Source organism: Lissotriton vulgaris, chromosome 4_1 (genome assembly GCF_964263255.1).
Source record: "Lissotriton vulgaris chromosome 4_1, aLisVul1.2, whole genome shotgun sequence".
NCBI classification, from domain to species: Eukaryota; Metazoa; Chordata; class Amphibia; order Caudata; family Salamandridae; genus Lissotriton; species Lissotriton vulgaris.
The window spans coordinates 1,105,846,608-1,105,860,182 of record NC_141691.1 but is presented as its reverse complement, the minus strand read 5'-3'; the positions used below and the strand labels follow the sequence as shown (position 1 = coordinate 1,105,860,182).

The 13,575-nt window shown below is 44.1% G+C and overlaps 1 protein-coding gene across 1 annotated transcript in view; it reads left to right on the top strand.

Annotated features, from left to right (window-relative positions):
* Positions 1-13,575, top strand: part of GALNT12 (polypeptide N-acetylgalactosaminyltransferase 12) — a 648,514-nt gene that overhangs the window by 236,109 nt on the left and 398,830 nt on the right. The window contains exon 3 of the mRNA XM_086965330.1: positions 190-379. Within this exon, the coding sequence (XP_086821456.1) occupies positions 190-379 (190 nt within the window). The remainder of the gene's footprint in view (positions 1-189; positions 380-13,575) is intronic.

Sequence of the window (13,575 nt, the reverse complement as noted above, 5' to 3'; positions counted from 1 at the left end):
AAGATTTTTGAATTGAATTGAATTGATACATTTTCTAGCTATCCATCTTGGTACAACTATATTGGTTAATTGTTTTCTCCATCTTTTTTTTCAAAAGTTGTTAATATTTATTAAGTGTATTAAATGTATTCTAATTCTAGTCTAATGAAATTGACGTCACTTATTTTTATTCTCATTTTTTTGTAATAGAACATCTAAAGACGGCTCTGGAAGATCACCTGGCTGGTTTGCGAAAGGTTCGCCTAATTCGTGCCAATAAGAGGGAAGGATTGGTGCGAGCCAGACTGCTAGGTGCAACAAAGGCAACAGGAGATGTTCTGACATTTCTCGATTGTCATTGTGAATGCCATGAAGGGTGGTTGGAGCCATTGCTGGAAAGGTATTTTTATTAACTCTTTCTCTCTTTTCATAGTTTCCTCACTGTAGTGTCGGAAAGTGTTGCAATAGTGAACTAATCAGACAAGATAAGTTAACTGGCCATGATGCTCAAGGTTGCAAAAAAATCACTAAAGGCAAAACAAATTTGAAATGGAAAAAGCATACATTACCATTTTTAATCCCCGACATGAAAGGGAACTACTTTGTGTGTGGATGTGCTCCTTTTGAAAGGACGCATGCCATTTGTCAGAGTTAAGTTAGAAAATGGCAGACATAGGCAGACTACTCCTTAATCATGCTGGAGTGAGTGAAATAAAAATGTGAACACAGCAAAAGACTAAAGAGTGAATTTTGGCTGAAAACCCTTATAGGTGAGTATGGTATATGTCTTTGCTAACACAGACCTAAAAAAAACAGTTGGTCTTGTGTTGGATGCTGGCCTCTTGCCTTTGAGAGCGAATGCAGGAAAGAGAGAAATCAAGAAAGTGAAACCAAAAAGAAAGAAAGAAAGACATGGTTGCAAAGCTAGAACATACTGATGAGCTTATATTCAGGGTTCATGCTATTGACTCTTTCCACATTGTGTATCGCGTACCTTGTTAAGTATAGGAGGAGCCAACCACAGAGGAGAGAACAACAAGGTGCAGCGAGCACTCGACTGAGAGATCCTTGAGGGGGAGCCTTGAGGTGCAGGCGAGGCGTACCATTGAACTGAACCACCTAAATTTGTTTGCCGCCTGTCGTCGCCCAGACTCTACTCCACAAGGTAAAGCAGAGGATCCTGGAGATCTGGAGGCTTTTTTATTTTCTGCTCTTGTTCCGAGACAGCACCTGCCCCTGTGCCTTCATTTTTCATAGCTACGAGATCTGGCAAGGAGTTGAGGTGTATGGGGAAGCATCCCGCTGAGTGCAAAAGCTGGAAGGCCGCCGGGTTGAGGAAAGAACTGTGCGGGCGAGATTGCTGCGCGGTAGGTGCAGCGGCGTAGGGTTGCGGACTACGGTGTGCGGAGGCAGCTTGCACACTGGCTCTTGCCTTCTCTCTCCTTTCTGTTTCCTATTTTTACTTCTACTTCTTCCTCTTGTTCTCTCCTTTCTCCCGTAGCAAAGATTCATCTCTTGGCCACTTGGACAAAGGGTTGTTGCCAAATTGGCCTATCACAACTAAGAGGACTAAAAGAAAAGAAGGAGCAAAACTATCAACAACCTACACCAGTCCCTGCGACAAACCTAGGCAACATGAGGCGATTTCTTGATTTGATATATACAAACTCAGTCTGTACTAATTGCCAATGCGGGGGAGAAGAAGTTGTAGGTGCCTAGAGCTTCCCAAGAGCTGAGGGTCATGTTGCTCGAAGCCCCTAAGGCACAGTCAATTGCAGACAGGACTGACTGGGGTAATAGGGTAACTAAGGGGAATTGGAAAAGAAAAAGAGAGACTGTGACCATTTGGGTCAGTGACGCCGAAAGATTCTGGAATCTTAACTAAGAGGGGGGTTTTATTGGAGGATTAAAAGCTTATTGCCCACCACAATACTCCTCTTTAAGCAAGTGGATCACAACAGAAAAACAGATTTAACAAACAAACTACGAATCAATAAATCACTCTTAAGCAAATCAATCTTATCAACAAAGAATTTTAACAAAACAAAAGCAAAATAAGGCAACTAAGCTGAAAAGGATTACTAGACAAAATGTCCTGCATAGCCATCACCACAGCCATTAACTCAAATACTCTCCCCACTCAAGGGTGTGTAAAACAAGGGGGAAATTAAAGGCAAACGAGCCAAGTCTGATCAAACACCTCTGAACAATATTGCGGAAAGCCTGGACTTTTCAAACCACTCGAGATATGTTCCACTGCGGCCACAGAAAATGTATCCCATGAGAACTTGGGGTTGGCATCATCCAGATTTAATACTGCTAGTATGGGGGATTAAAAGTTGGGCACAACCTCACCAGAGTACATAGTCACGTGCAACATTGTTGTAGCCAACGCTAACCACTCAATGGACTGCACCACGAATGGGAAAAGTCATTCTCAAATAACGCCACTGGAATTAGTACATCTTAAAAAACAGGCACAAAGAAAGGCTCCTTTAGATTGTTCCCAAATCATCAATCAGTGATACAACCAGATCTTATTACCAGGAGTCCTGGCCAAATAAACACCATAACAAACTTCTATAGCAACAGCCATACTGTTTCTTCTGCCGCTTCATACGAAGGGCACCAAGTTCATGCATGTGATTTTGTCCCTTTGGCTACTCAATGGATTAAATGCCCCAAATGCTTAAGGAGCTTAAGATACCCTAGGAATATTGAATTTTGCATCATCATCATGGAAGCAAAGGCGTTTAAAAAAGCAATAGAAAAAGCTACATCAGACCTGGTACTCCTAGAGACCCAGCCAGAAATATCTTCCCTGTCTCAATTTTTGTCCCTACTGGAGTACATCTAAGTCCTGGGAGTCCTGAAGGTCGACTACAGAAATCGCAGAGTTTTTTATTTCACCATCTTCTGGTTATGCTAACCCTGTAGGCTCGAGTCTTGACTCAAGCGCTATGGAAAGTGTTCCAAAATGCACAAACTCAGCACTTATAAAAGTGTCTGCATCTCAAACACAATTTTCCCCAACATCTACAATCACAAATGAATCTTATATCCCTGATATACAGTGCCTGGATTCACCCATTTTACTCAACACAGAGGTCTCTGCTCAACAAAATCAAGGAACAAACAAGGCAGATTTCCAACTGGACTGTATAACATCTGACGAGTTGGATTTTCTTGACAAAAATCTACAACTACAGGTAAGCTTTGAGATAGGTGATCAAACCATGGAGTGAGTGCCAAATGAGTATTCAATGGATCAACTGATACTGAGTAACATGAAGGTCAGGTGTAAAACTTTGGATATAATTGCAGTTGTGATCACAGCACAGTTCTCAAAACTCTATGTTCAATTGGAGCGCACCAAGCAATTTGCATCCTACATAGTGATAATTGATCACAGCCATGTCATAGAGGAAAACCTAAGAACGCACACCAACCAAAGTACAGCTGTGCTCCCATTGTTGGAATAATTGCTGGAAGTCCCTAAGGTGATAAATGACATTATAGAGGACTGTAGGCATAATTTGACAAATACTCGAAACGCTGGTCAAGAACCAGTTCTTGCAAGCTCAATGACCACCTCCAAGATAGCATACTCTCGCAAGACTGAGGATCAGCCAAACTATTATATTAGAACAGCAGATTGAATAGAAGAACCAAGAAAGACATACATGCACATCATTGGTGCATCACCCGCTTCCCACAAAAGGTACCAAGGAAGAGGTAATGAGAAAGGCTAAAGCTCATGGAAACAATTCAAAAATGGTGTAGCAAAAAGACCGAGAGCCTCCCTATTCTTTCTACTATATTGCAATCCTTTCAAACTACCACACAGCCTCCAGTAGATCAGAACGTTCAAGAACTAGGCAGAGATACAAAGCAGATTCTAGTAAAGTATTCTCCGCACCAAATCTGGTTCTCCATTTGATCCCTGCCCTATTAAACTTCTGCACCTTATTGTGGAGGTTGCCAACCCTGTCATTAACGACATTGTAAACAGTTCCCTGGCCACAGCCAATGTCCCCTCAGAGTGGAAAATAGCGGCAGTGAGACCCCTTCAAAAGAAACAGCTCCCTGACCCTACCACATTATCTAATTTGCGTCCCATTTCTTTACTTCCTGCTCTTTGCAAAATCACTGAATCCATGGTCAATCAACAACTGACCAGATTCTTAGAAGAGAGTGAAGCATGGCATCCTAACCAGGCAGGTTTTAGAGCACAGCATTCAACGGAGTCTGCCCTCTTGTATACTGCAGATACCATCCGCACAGCCCTAGACCAAGGGAAGAAGGCCGTCCTGATTTTACTAGACCTATCGGCGGCCTTCGATACGGTCTCACATATCATTCTGATAGACCGTCTGAAATCCTTTGGCATCACTGGCGTGGCGCTTGAATGGCTCAAGAACTTCCTGAGTGGAAGGAGACAAGTAGTGACGCTAGGAGAATTTCAATCTGGGGAGAGAAGACTCACGACAGGAGTACCTCCGGGCTCTAGCCTTAGCCCGACATTGTTTAATGTCTACACCGCACCCCTAATTAGCCTGATTGCTTCGTTTGGCATAGAAGCCATAGCCTATGCCGACGACACGCAACTGATCCTGACCATGGACAAAGACAACCAAGACTGGGAAGAGAAGCTCAAAGGCTGCCTTACGGCGACCTTTGACTGGATGTGAACTAATCATTTGAAATGTAACACCGGGAAGACGGAGATAATACCGATGGGCCCAAACAATGAATTCATACCCAGACTGTGGTGGCCTGAGAAAGCAGAAATTCCACCCAATACTGCCATCACGGCCCGCAACCTGGGAGTGACTTTTGATAGAAATCTGTCCTTTAAACAGCAGGCACTGAAAGTGGCAGGTACGTGCTTTGGTGTTATAAAGAGTCTGAGAAAGTTCTTCGATCTCCTTCCCTTGGAAGCCAGGAAAACAGTGGTGGTCGCACTGGTTACATCTCATCTAGATTACTGTAATGGACTATATGCAGGCACCAATAAGGAGGTCACCCACAGGCTCCAAATGGTCCAGAATTCGGCGGCTAAACTCATATTAAAGTGGCCCAGAAGATCATCAGCGACAGAAGCCCTTAAAACTCTACACTGGCTACCTATTATTAAAAGAATTCTATTCAAAATATTGCTCATCACCTTCAGAGCATTTCATCAACGTGGACCACTGTATTTGCGGAAAAAATTCACCAGATATCATCCAACTCGAATTCTCCGCTCGTCCAATGCCAATCTTCTGGCAGTTCAACCATTCAGGCTTAAGACTCGTGGAGGCAAGTCCTTTGCGGTATTAGGTGCAAAAGCATGGAACACCCTTCCTCCCCGCATAAGAGCGCTGGACAGAGAAACTGAATTCAGGAAACAACTAAAAACCTGGATCTTTACCCTTCCGGACACTATTGCCAGATCCCTAGTGTAAGATTTCTATCTTATCAGCTACACAAGTGGGCGCCAAGATGCTCTTTGGAGCGATAGTTGCGCGGTACAAATAAATCCTTACATTACATTACAAGTAACTGTCGGTGATCAAACATAAGACTTTGCAAACCAAAACCCAGGGTTGCTGTGCAGCACAGTGTGTTCCCTTCATTCACATAAAAATCATGTACCACCAGGATTTAGGCCAATTGTCCCATGCAAACCGGAAATCGATATTGGAGAAAAAACTGCTTCCGCAAAGTACTTAATGATGCTACATTGTATTGAGGATGAACACCACGAAATTAACTTAACTCCGGAATCACATGAGATTACATCTGACCAAGTCGTCCACACTAGCTACACAAATAAAGGAAGCAAAATGCGTCCTCCCGGCGGAGCTGTAGCTAAGAAAAACCCCTGTTGTACTGAGATCCAGACCAGTAACTTCCATGTAGAATCGCATCTCTCAAACAAAGGACTTCACCCACCTCAAGAGGCAAGGATGGAACAAGAAGATTTAAGCTTTAGAAAAGCCGTCCATAGATACCCCAAGATTAGATCGATCAACTCTATACACTGGTTCAGTGAGTGTTAACTCTGTATACCTCGGAGCAAAAATCGCAAACCTGATGCATGATAGGGCTCAACCACCAACACTGGCTACCAGGAGACAACAAACCAACAAATGAATCCAGGCCAAGTAATATGCAAATAAATACTCCATGTGATGACATCAGAGTAGTTCAAGTACTCACAAAGAACAGTTTATCATATTCACCCCTGAGTATGTAGGAAGCTAATTCTTTCTATAGTTGACCAAAATGAGATGTTCGAGGCATATGGGCTGCAGATGGTACATTATGAATAGATCGCCATCTGGTGTTGGGCTCGGATGATTGCACTTTGTTTTTCTCTTGGAGTGTCTTTTGTCTCTTGGTGACTCCTCCCTTGGTTGGTAGTGCGCATGGGCATCGGCTCCATCCTTAGATTGTTTTTTTCCGCCATCGGGTTCGGATGAAGATCGAGACGCTCCAGATCAACTTCACAAGCAAGTGATTTTCGGCGCGTATTCTTTTTCCAATTAGACGGTATTGTTATTCGAACGCGTTCATTTCCATTCCGACGCGTTACAAATTCAAAATAGAAGAGAAAAACTTGGATCTACGTCGAAGAACAGGAGGCCTTTCTCGACGCAGTCAAGCCCGGAGTCCATGGAAAGGACTCCATTCAAAAAATGTCCAACCTGTGGTGCTAAGTTCCAACACAAGGACCTACACGAGGTGTGCAACCTCTGTCTATCGCCTGAACACGAATTCAGGGACTGCGAAGCCTGCGCAGCATTCTCCTCCAAGCTAACGATTAGAAATCGTCGAGCTCGAAGACACGAGGTTTCCAGAATGCAGGCGGAAGCGATCCCGGAGCTATTCGGAGACGAACAAATCGAGGAAGAAGAGGACCAGTCGGGGTCGGAAGGGAACCAGTCGGAGGTTGAAGAACTCATCGAGCAACAAACCGTGAGTGACGACGTCCCCTTACCGAAAAACCGACCCCGTGCGGTAACGACCCCGCCCTCGGGCCCGGTCAAACCGCTGAAAAAAGTTTCCGACGCCCCGCCCTCGGGCCCGGCAATGAAACCGAAACTGAAACCGAAACACTCGGACTCCCACCATGTCGGATCCGAGAAAAGGGCGACATCGACTTCGGCACCGAGGCTACATACAAAGGAGAGCTCGGGATCGAAACATTCCATGTCGAAACATAAATATGACTTATCGCCCAAGAGACACTCGATACCAAGAAAGTCGGAATCGAGCAAACATTCGGTGTCGAAAACAACAAGATCTGACGATCGAAAACAAAAGCACCTCTCGGAACCAGGACCCTCGGTACCGATTCAGGAGCAACAGACAGATCCCAAACAAAAGATCTTGTTTATTGATCCACAAACTGGGAAAGTGGTCACGAAGAAGAGAAAGAGTGAACAGTCAGAAGATAAACCTCTTCCTTCAAAAAAGAGAACAATGGGGACGAATATAACTCCTCCTGCTTCTCCTCGTCCTAGAGTAACACCCTCTTCTCCTATTCCTCACAATAGGCCAAATATTCCTACACCTTCCACACCAAGACCAGCTACACCTCAGTCAGATGTAGACAGTGATCTAGGGGAGGGAGAACCTCAAGGGGATGACGAAACTATCCCAGATGAGGAGGATCCATGGGAAAATTATGATGTAGGGTCAGATGAGGACAACGACCCAGAGCTATATCCCTCAAAGCCTTCACCACCTGATGATAACACAGGTTTTGTGCAGCTCATTAATAGGGCAGCAAAATACCATAAGGTAGATATACATACAGAACCTCAAATAGAGGATTTCTTGTTAGAGACTCTACCTAATGCACAGAGAACATCAGGTACTCTTCCTATGTTGAAGGGTCTTCTTACTCACACAGATGAGATATTCGAAAACCCAGTGAGAGCCAGGGTGTTAAACCCAAGAATTGATAAAAAATACAAAGCGGCTCCAAAGGACCCAATATTTATTAGAGGGCATGTACCGCTAGACTCGCTGGTGGTCTCAAACGCTCGTAAAAGAGCAAACTCATTATCTACAGGAGAGGCTCGTCCACCAGATAAAGAGTCAAAGTTAATAGATGCATCAGGTAAAAGAGTAGCATCACAGGCAGCGAATAGCTGGCGTATAGCCAATACACAAGCACTACTCGCACGTTACGACAGGGCACATTACGATGAGTTAGAAAAACTTCTTACACATCTCCCAAAAGAACATCAGAAGAAGGCAGACCAATTAATACAGGAATGTAAAATAATAACAAATACTTCCATTAAATGTGCATTAGACGCAGCAGACACTGCAGCAAGATCGATTAACACTAGTGTCATGCTAAGAAGGCACGCATGGCTTAGAATCTCAGGATTCAAACAAGAGGTACAAACAGCCCTACTGAACAAACCATTTGATCAGAAGACATTGTTTGGTTCAAGCACAGACGAGACATTAGAGAAAATGAAGAAAGATACGGAAACGGCTAAGTCAATGGGAGCATTGCAACAGCCAACACACAGAGGTTCCTTTCGTAGATCCACCTATAGAGGGGGCTCAAAGAACACAGGAACGAATCAGCAATCCACATCTTTCACACCAACATCACCCAGAGGTAATTCAAGAGGCAGTTACAGAGGTAACAACAATAAGGGAAGAGGCCGCGTAAATAATAATAACCGCAACGCCTCAACACCAAAACAGTGACTTCATAGAACTCCCCCCAGACCACATAACACCGGTCGGGGGACGTCTATCACAGTTCCTACCTGTCTGGGAAAACATCACGTCAGACAAGTGGGTGAGACAAATTATCCAACATGGTTATTGCCTAGAACTCACAGATACCCCACCAAACATCCCCCCCAAACAGCGTCCAATGAGTCAGGATCATCTGACATTGTTAAGAGAAGAAGTGCTAGCACTTCTACAAAAGCATGCAATAGAGAAGGTCCCAAAAGATCAACAGGGCACAGGAGTATACTCTCTATACTTCCTGATCCCCAAAAAGGACGGGTCCCTACGACCAATATTAGACCTCAGACCTCTCAATGCTTACATAAATTCAGAGCACTTCCACATGGTCACGCTCCAACAAGTACTCCCTTTACTGAAGAAAGGGGACTTTCTTTCTACACTGGATCTAAAAGACGCTTACTTTCATATCCCAATTCACAAAGCCCACAGAAAATACCTAAGGTTTGTGTTAGAAGGACAACTCTATCAGTTCAAAGTCCTTCCATTCGGTGTCACAACAGCACCGAGAGTTTTCACAAAATGCCTAGCTGTGGTGGCAGCACACCTAAGAAGACAACAAATACATGTCTTCCCATACTTGGACGATTGGCTAATAAAGGCCAAGTCAAAGGAAGAATGTCTTCACAACACACAGAAGACAATTCAATTGCTGCACCACCTAGGGTTCACGGTGAACTACAAAAAATCACACCTGCAACCAAACCAGATTCAGCAATACCTGGGGGCTACAGTAGACACAGAAAAGGCAATAGCATACCCCAACCCAATCAGAGTACAGACAATGGTCGGGTTAATACAAAGATTTCAACCACAACACTCACTACCAGCACGAGTGTTTATGCAACTATTAGGCATGATGTCCTCCTGCATACTGCTAATACCACATGCCAGACTACAAATGCGCCCACTACAAGAGTGTCTAGCGACACAGTGGAATCAGGCTCAAGGTCAGATTACAGATCTGGTGTTGGTAGACGACCGGACGTATCGCTCTCTGAAGTGGTGGAACACAGAAAACATTTCCAAGGGACGGTCGTTCCTAGAGCCAATTCCACAAGTGATAATAACAGCGGACGCATCGCTCTCCGGATGGGGAGCGCATATGGACAGATACACAGTACAGGGGAAGTGGAGTGTGCAGCAAAAGAAACTGCACATCAACTACCTAGAGCTATTAGCAATATTTCTAGCACTAAAAGCTTTCCAAATGCAAATAACAGGCAAAGCAGTCCTGATCAGAACAGACAACATGACTGCAATGTATTATATTCAAAAACAGGGGGGGACACACTCTCTCCAACTGTCCAGACTAGCACAGGACATATGGAGATGGACCATTCCTCAAAAGATCTACCTGTTAGCGGAACACCTACCAGGAGTTCAAAACCAAATAGCAGACATCCTAAGCAGACAGTCAGAACAAGTACACGAATGGGAGCTGCACGACCAAATACTACAGCCATTCTTCCAAAAATGGGGGCAACCAGAGATAGATCTGTTTGCCAATCATCAGAACGCAAAATGCAAAGAATTCGCATCCAGGTACCCACACCAAAGGTCCCAGGGCAATGCACTGTGGATAAATTGGTCCAACAGATTTGCTTACGCGTTCCCTCCTCTACCACTAATTCCATTACTGGTTCGGAAACTGCAGCAACATTCAATGACAATGATACTAGTGGCACCCACGTGGGCAAGACAGCCGTGGTTCACCACGCTGCTACAACTCTCACAAGTACCACATCAAAAGCTAAGGTTATTACCCATGCATCTTACACAGAACCATGGAGAAATAATGCACCCAGATCCCAAACAACTGAACCTAGCGATCTGGCTCCTGAGGTCATAGAGTTTGGGTACTTAGATTTACCACCAGAATGCATGGAAATCATTAAACAAGCGAGACGTCCTACCACCAGAGCATGCTATGCAGCAAAATGGAAGAGGTTTGCTATACACTGTAACAGTAAGCACATCAATCCTCTGGACGCATCCACTAAACAAATCATTTGCTATTTGTTACACTTACAGCAATGTAACCTAGCATATACCTCTATCAGAGTTCATCTAGCAGCCATAGCGGCATACCTACAAAACAGACAACATCTGTCACTGTTCAAAGTACCAGCAATTAAAGCTTTCATGGAAGGACTCAAAAGAGTCATTCCACCAAGAAGACCACCTTCCCCAGTCTGGAATCTCAACATAGTGCTTACCAGACTAATGGGGCCACCATTTGAACCTATGCATAGGTGTGAAATACAATTCCTCACATGGAAGGTAGCCTTCCTCATAGCTATCACGTCACTTAGAAGAGTAAGTGAACTGCAGGCTTTTACGATTCAAGAACCATTTATGCAGCTACACCAAAATAAAGTGGTTCTTAGAACAAACCCAAAATTCTTACCGAAGGTTATTTCAGCATTCCACATCAATCAGTCAGTGGAATTACCGGTTCTCTTTCCAAAACCACAAACAGTAGCTGAAAGAGCCCTACATACACTGGATGTTAGAAGGGCCATATTGTACTATATAGAAAGAACACAAACTTTCAGAAAGACAAAACAGCTATTTGTTGCGTTTTCTCCCACACATAAAGGCAATCCCATCTCCAAAGCGGGCATTGCCAGATGGATTGTAAAATGCATTCAAATATGCTACTTAAAGGCAAAGAGAACATTAACTGTTCCTCCTAGAGCTCACTCTACACGTAAACTAGGAACATCTATGGCATTTCTGGGAAACATTCCACTAGATGACATATGCAAAGCGGCTACCTGGGTTACACCGCACACCTTCACAAAACACTATTGTGTAGATGTGCACACAACACAACAAGCTAGAGTGGGACAAGCAGTATTAAAAACATTGTTTCAGACAGTTGCAACAGACACGGGCGACCACCGCTAGGGAGAGAACTGCTATATAGTCTATTCATAATGTACCATCTGCAGCCCATATGCCTCGAACGGAATATGCTACTTACCAGTATGCATCTGTTCTTGGCATAGAGGGCTGCAGAGTGGTACATGCCCTCCCAGCCTCCCCGGAAACCTGTGTCTGTTCCAACATTATCTTATTTAGATACACTTACATGGGCACTCTTATCTGTATTCTACTATACTACTCCATCTAACCCTACTATGGCAAAACAATCTAAGGATGGAGCCGATGCCCATGCGCACTACCAACCAAGGGAGGAGTCACCAAGAGACAAAAGACTCTCCAAGAGAAAAACAAAGTGCAATCATCCGAGCCCAACACCAGATGGCGATCTATTCATAATGTACCACTCTGCAGCCCTCTATGCCAAGAACAGATGCATACTGGTAAGTAGCATATTCCATACTCTGCAAAGTATCCAGGAAAACCCCAATTGGCTGACAGAGGCCAAAATGATAACCCAAATGCTCTCTTTTGTGGCCGTTTGGGCAAGCAGTTTGTCTTATCAGAGGCTAGTGCTAATCATCACACAGGCAGTTAGTGGACACACACTTAAGAAAGAAATCCAACACTAATTTATAAAAATAACAGATTTTTATATAAAATTAAATCGCAGGATCTGAATTGGTGAAGTACTTTTCGAGAGATTAATTTTTACAGGTTTCAAAAGTTCAGGTAGTGTAATTTCTAGAGCAGTGCATCCTATGGGGGAAAACACGTAATGCATTTGGGTCCTTATCAACGACTTACAGGACACTTCTCACAGATTTAAGGTGAGTATGGGGCAAGGTCCAAGGCCACACCAGGTCTCCTCATGCAGCACTGGGGCATCTGGGTGCAGAGGTGTGTTTCAGTGTTGAGTGCCCTATTCACTTCACTGGGGAACGTTCTGGTTGTAAAGAGACTGCAATGTGGCACTAGTACACCAGTCTGGGTGAACCCACAGGGGGCTCAGTCCTTGAGATGCTCGGGCACGTAGAGACACTGTTGGTCCACTTCTGCTCGGGCTCTGGGGCTCAAGTTTAGTGGTACTTTTAGGGGGTTTGTGCTGCAGGAGACACTCATAGTTGAGGGGACCTGCACAAGAAGGCTGCAGGTGGCAACTGCGGGGCCCAGTCTGGGCAAACACATGGGTGTGGCAGCTGTCACTGAGTATTTATAGCTACGTCAGCGTTTCCATAGGAAATGTGTTTTTTGTGTTGCTAATAACTTTGATAACTTCGGCCACGTTTGCCAAATTTCTACAAGACTTTCCAAAAAGGTGCTTCTTTTTGACTAGCTTGTGCATGGAAAGTTGCGGGATGATGTGTCAAGTGGAGGACGAGAAAAAAGGGGGTCCCAAAAAAAAAGAAACCCATGCATTTTCCACAGACTTCTTTAAGAAGTGCTACTGCAAAGACTGCTAAACGGAATTAAATACAATTTGGCTAGAAGCTAGATCATGATCTTCAAATTCTGATTTTTGCGATTTGGTGTAAATCCATTCATTAGTTTTTGAGAAATGAAGGATTAAAAACAATTGTGTATCTGGGCAGTTGGGTCCGCAAGGGGCTCGAGAGAGTCTTCCTGGAGCTCCAATTTAAAATTAGAGAGCTCCGATTGGCCCATGGAGCTATTTTCCTCTTGTGCCATCTCGCTATATATATATATATATATATATAAATATATATACCAAAGGTGTCCTGTGCTTAAAAGACGCCACTCCACAAAGGTTGATTCTCCGACCTTTGATTTAAACACAGGCAGCTTCCTTCCAGAAAATAATTCAAGTGACTCCCTGACGCGTTTCGAGGCAGCAGCCTCTTCTTCATAGGGAAAACAGTTAGTGTGCAGCTGCGCAATACAACCCTTTAGTCCCTTTTCTGCATGCCGCTCCCACTG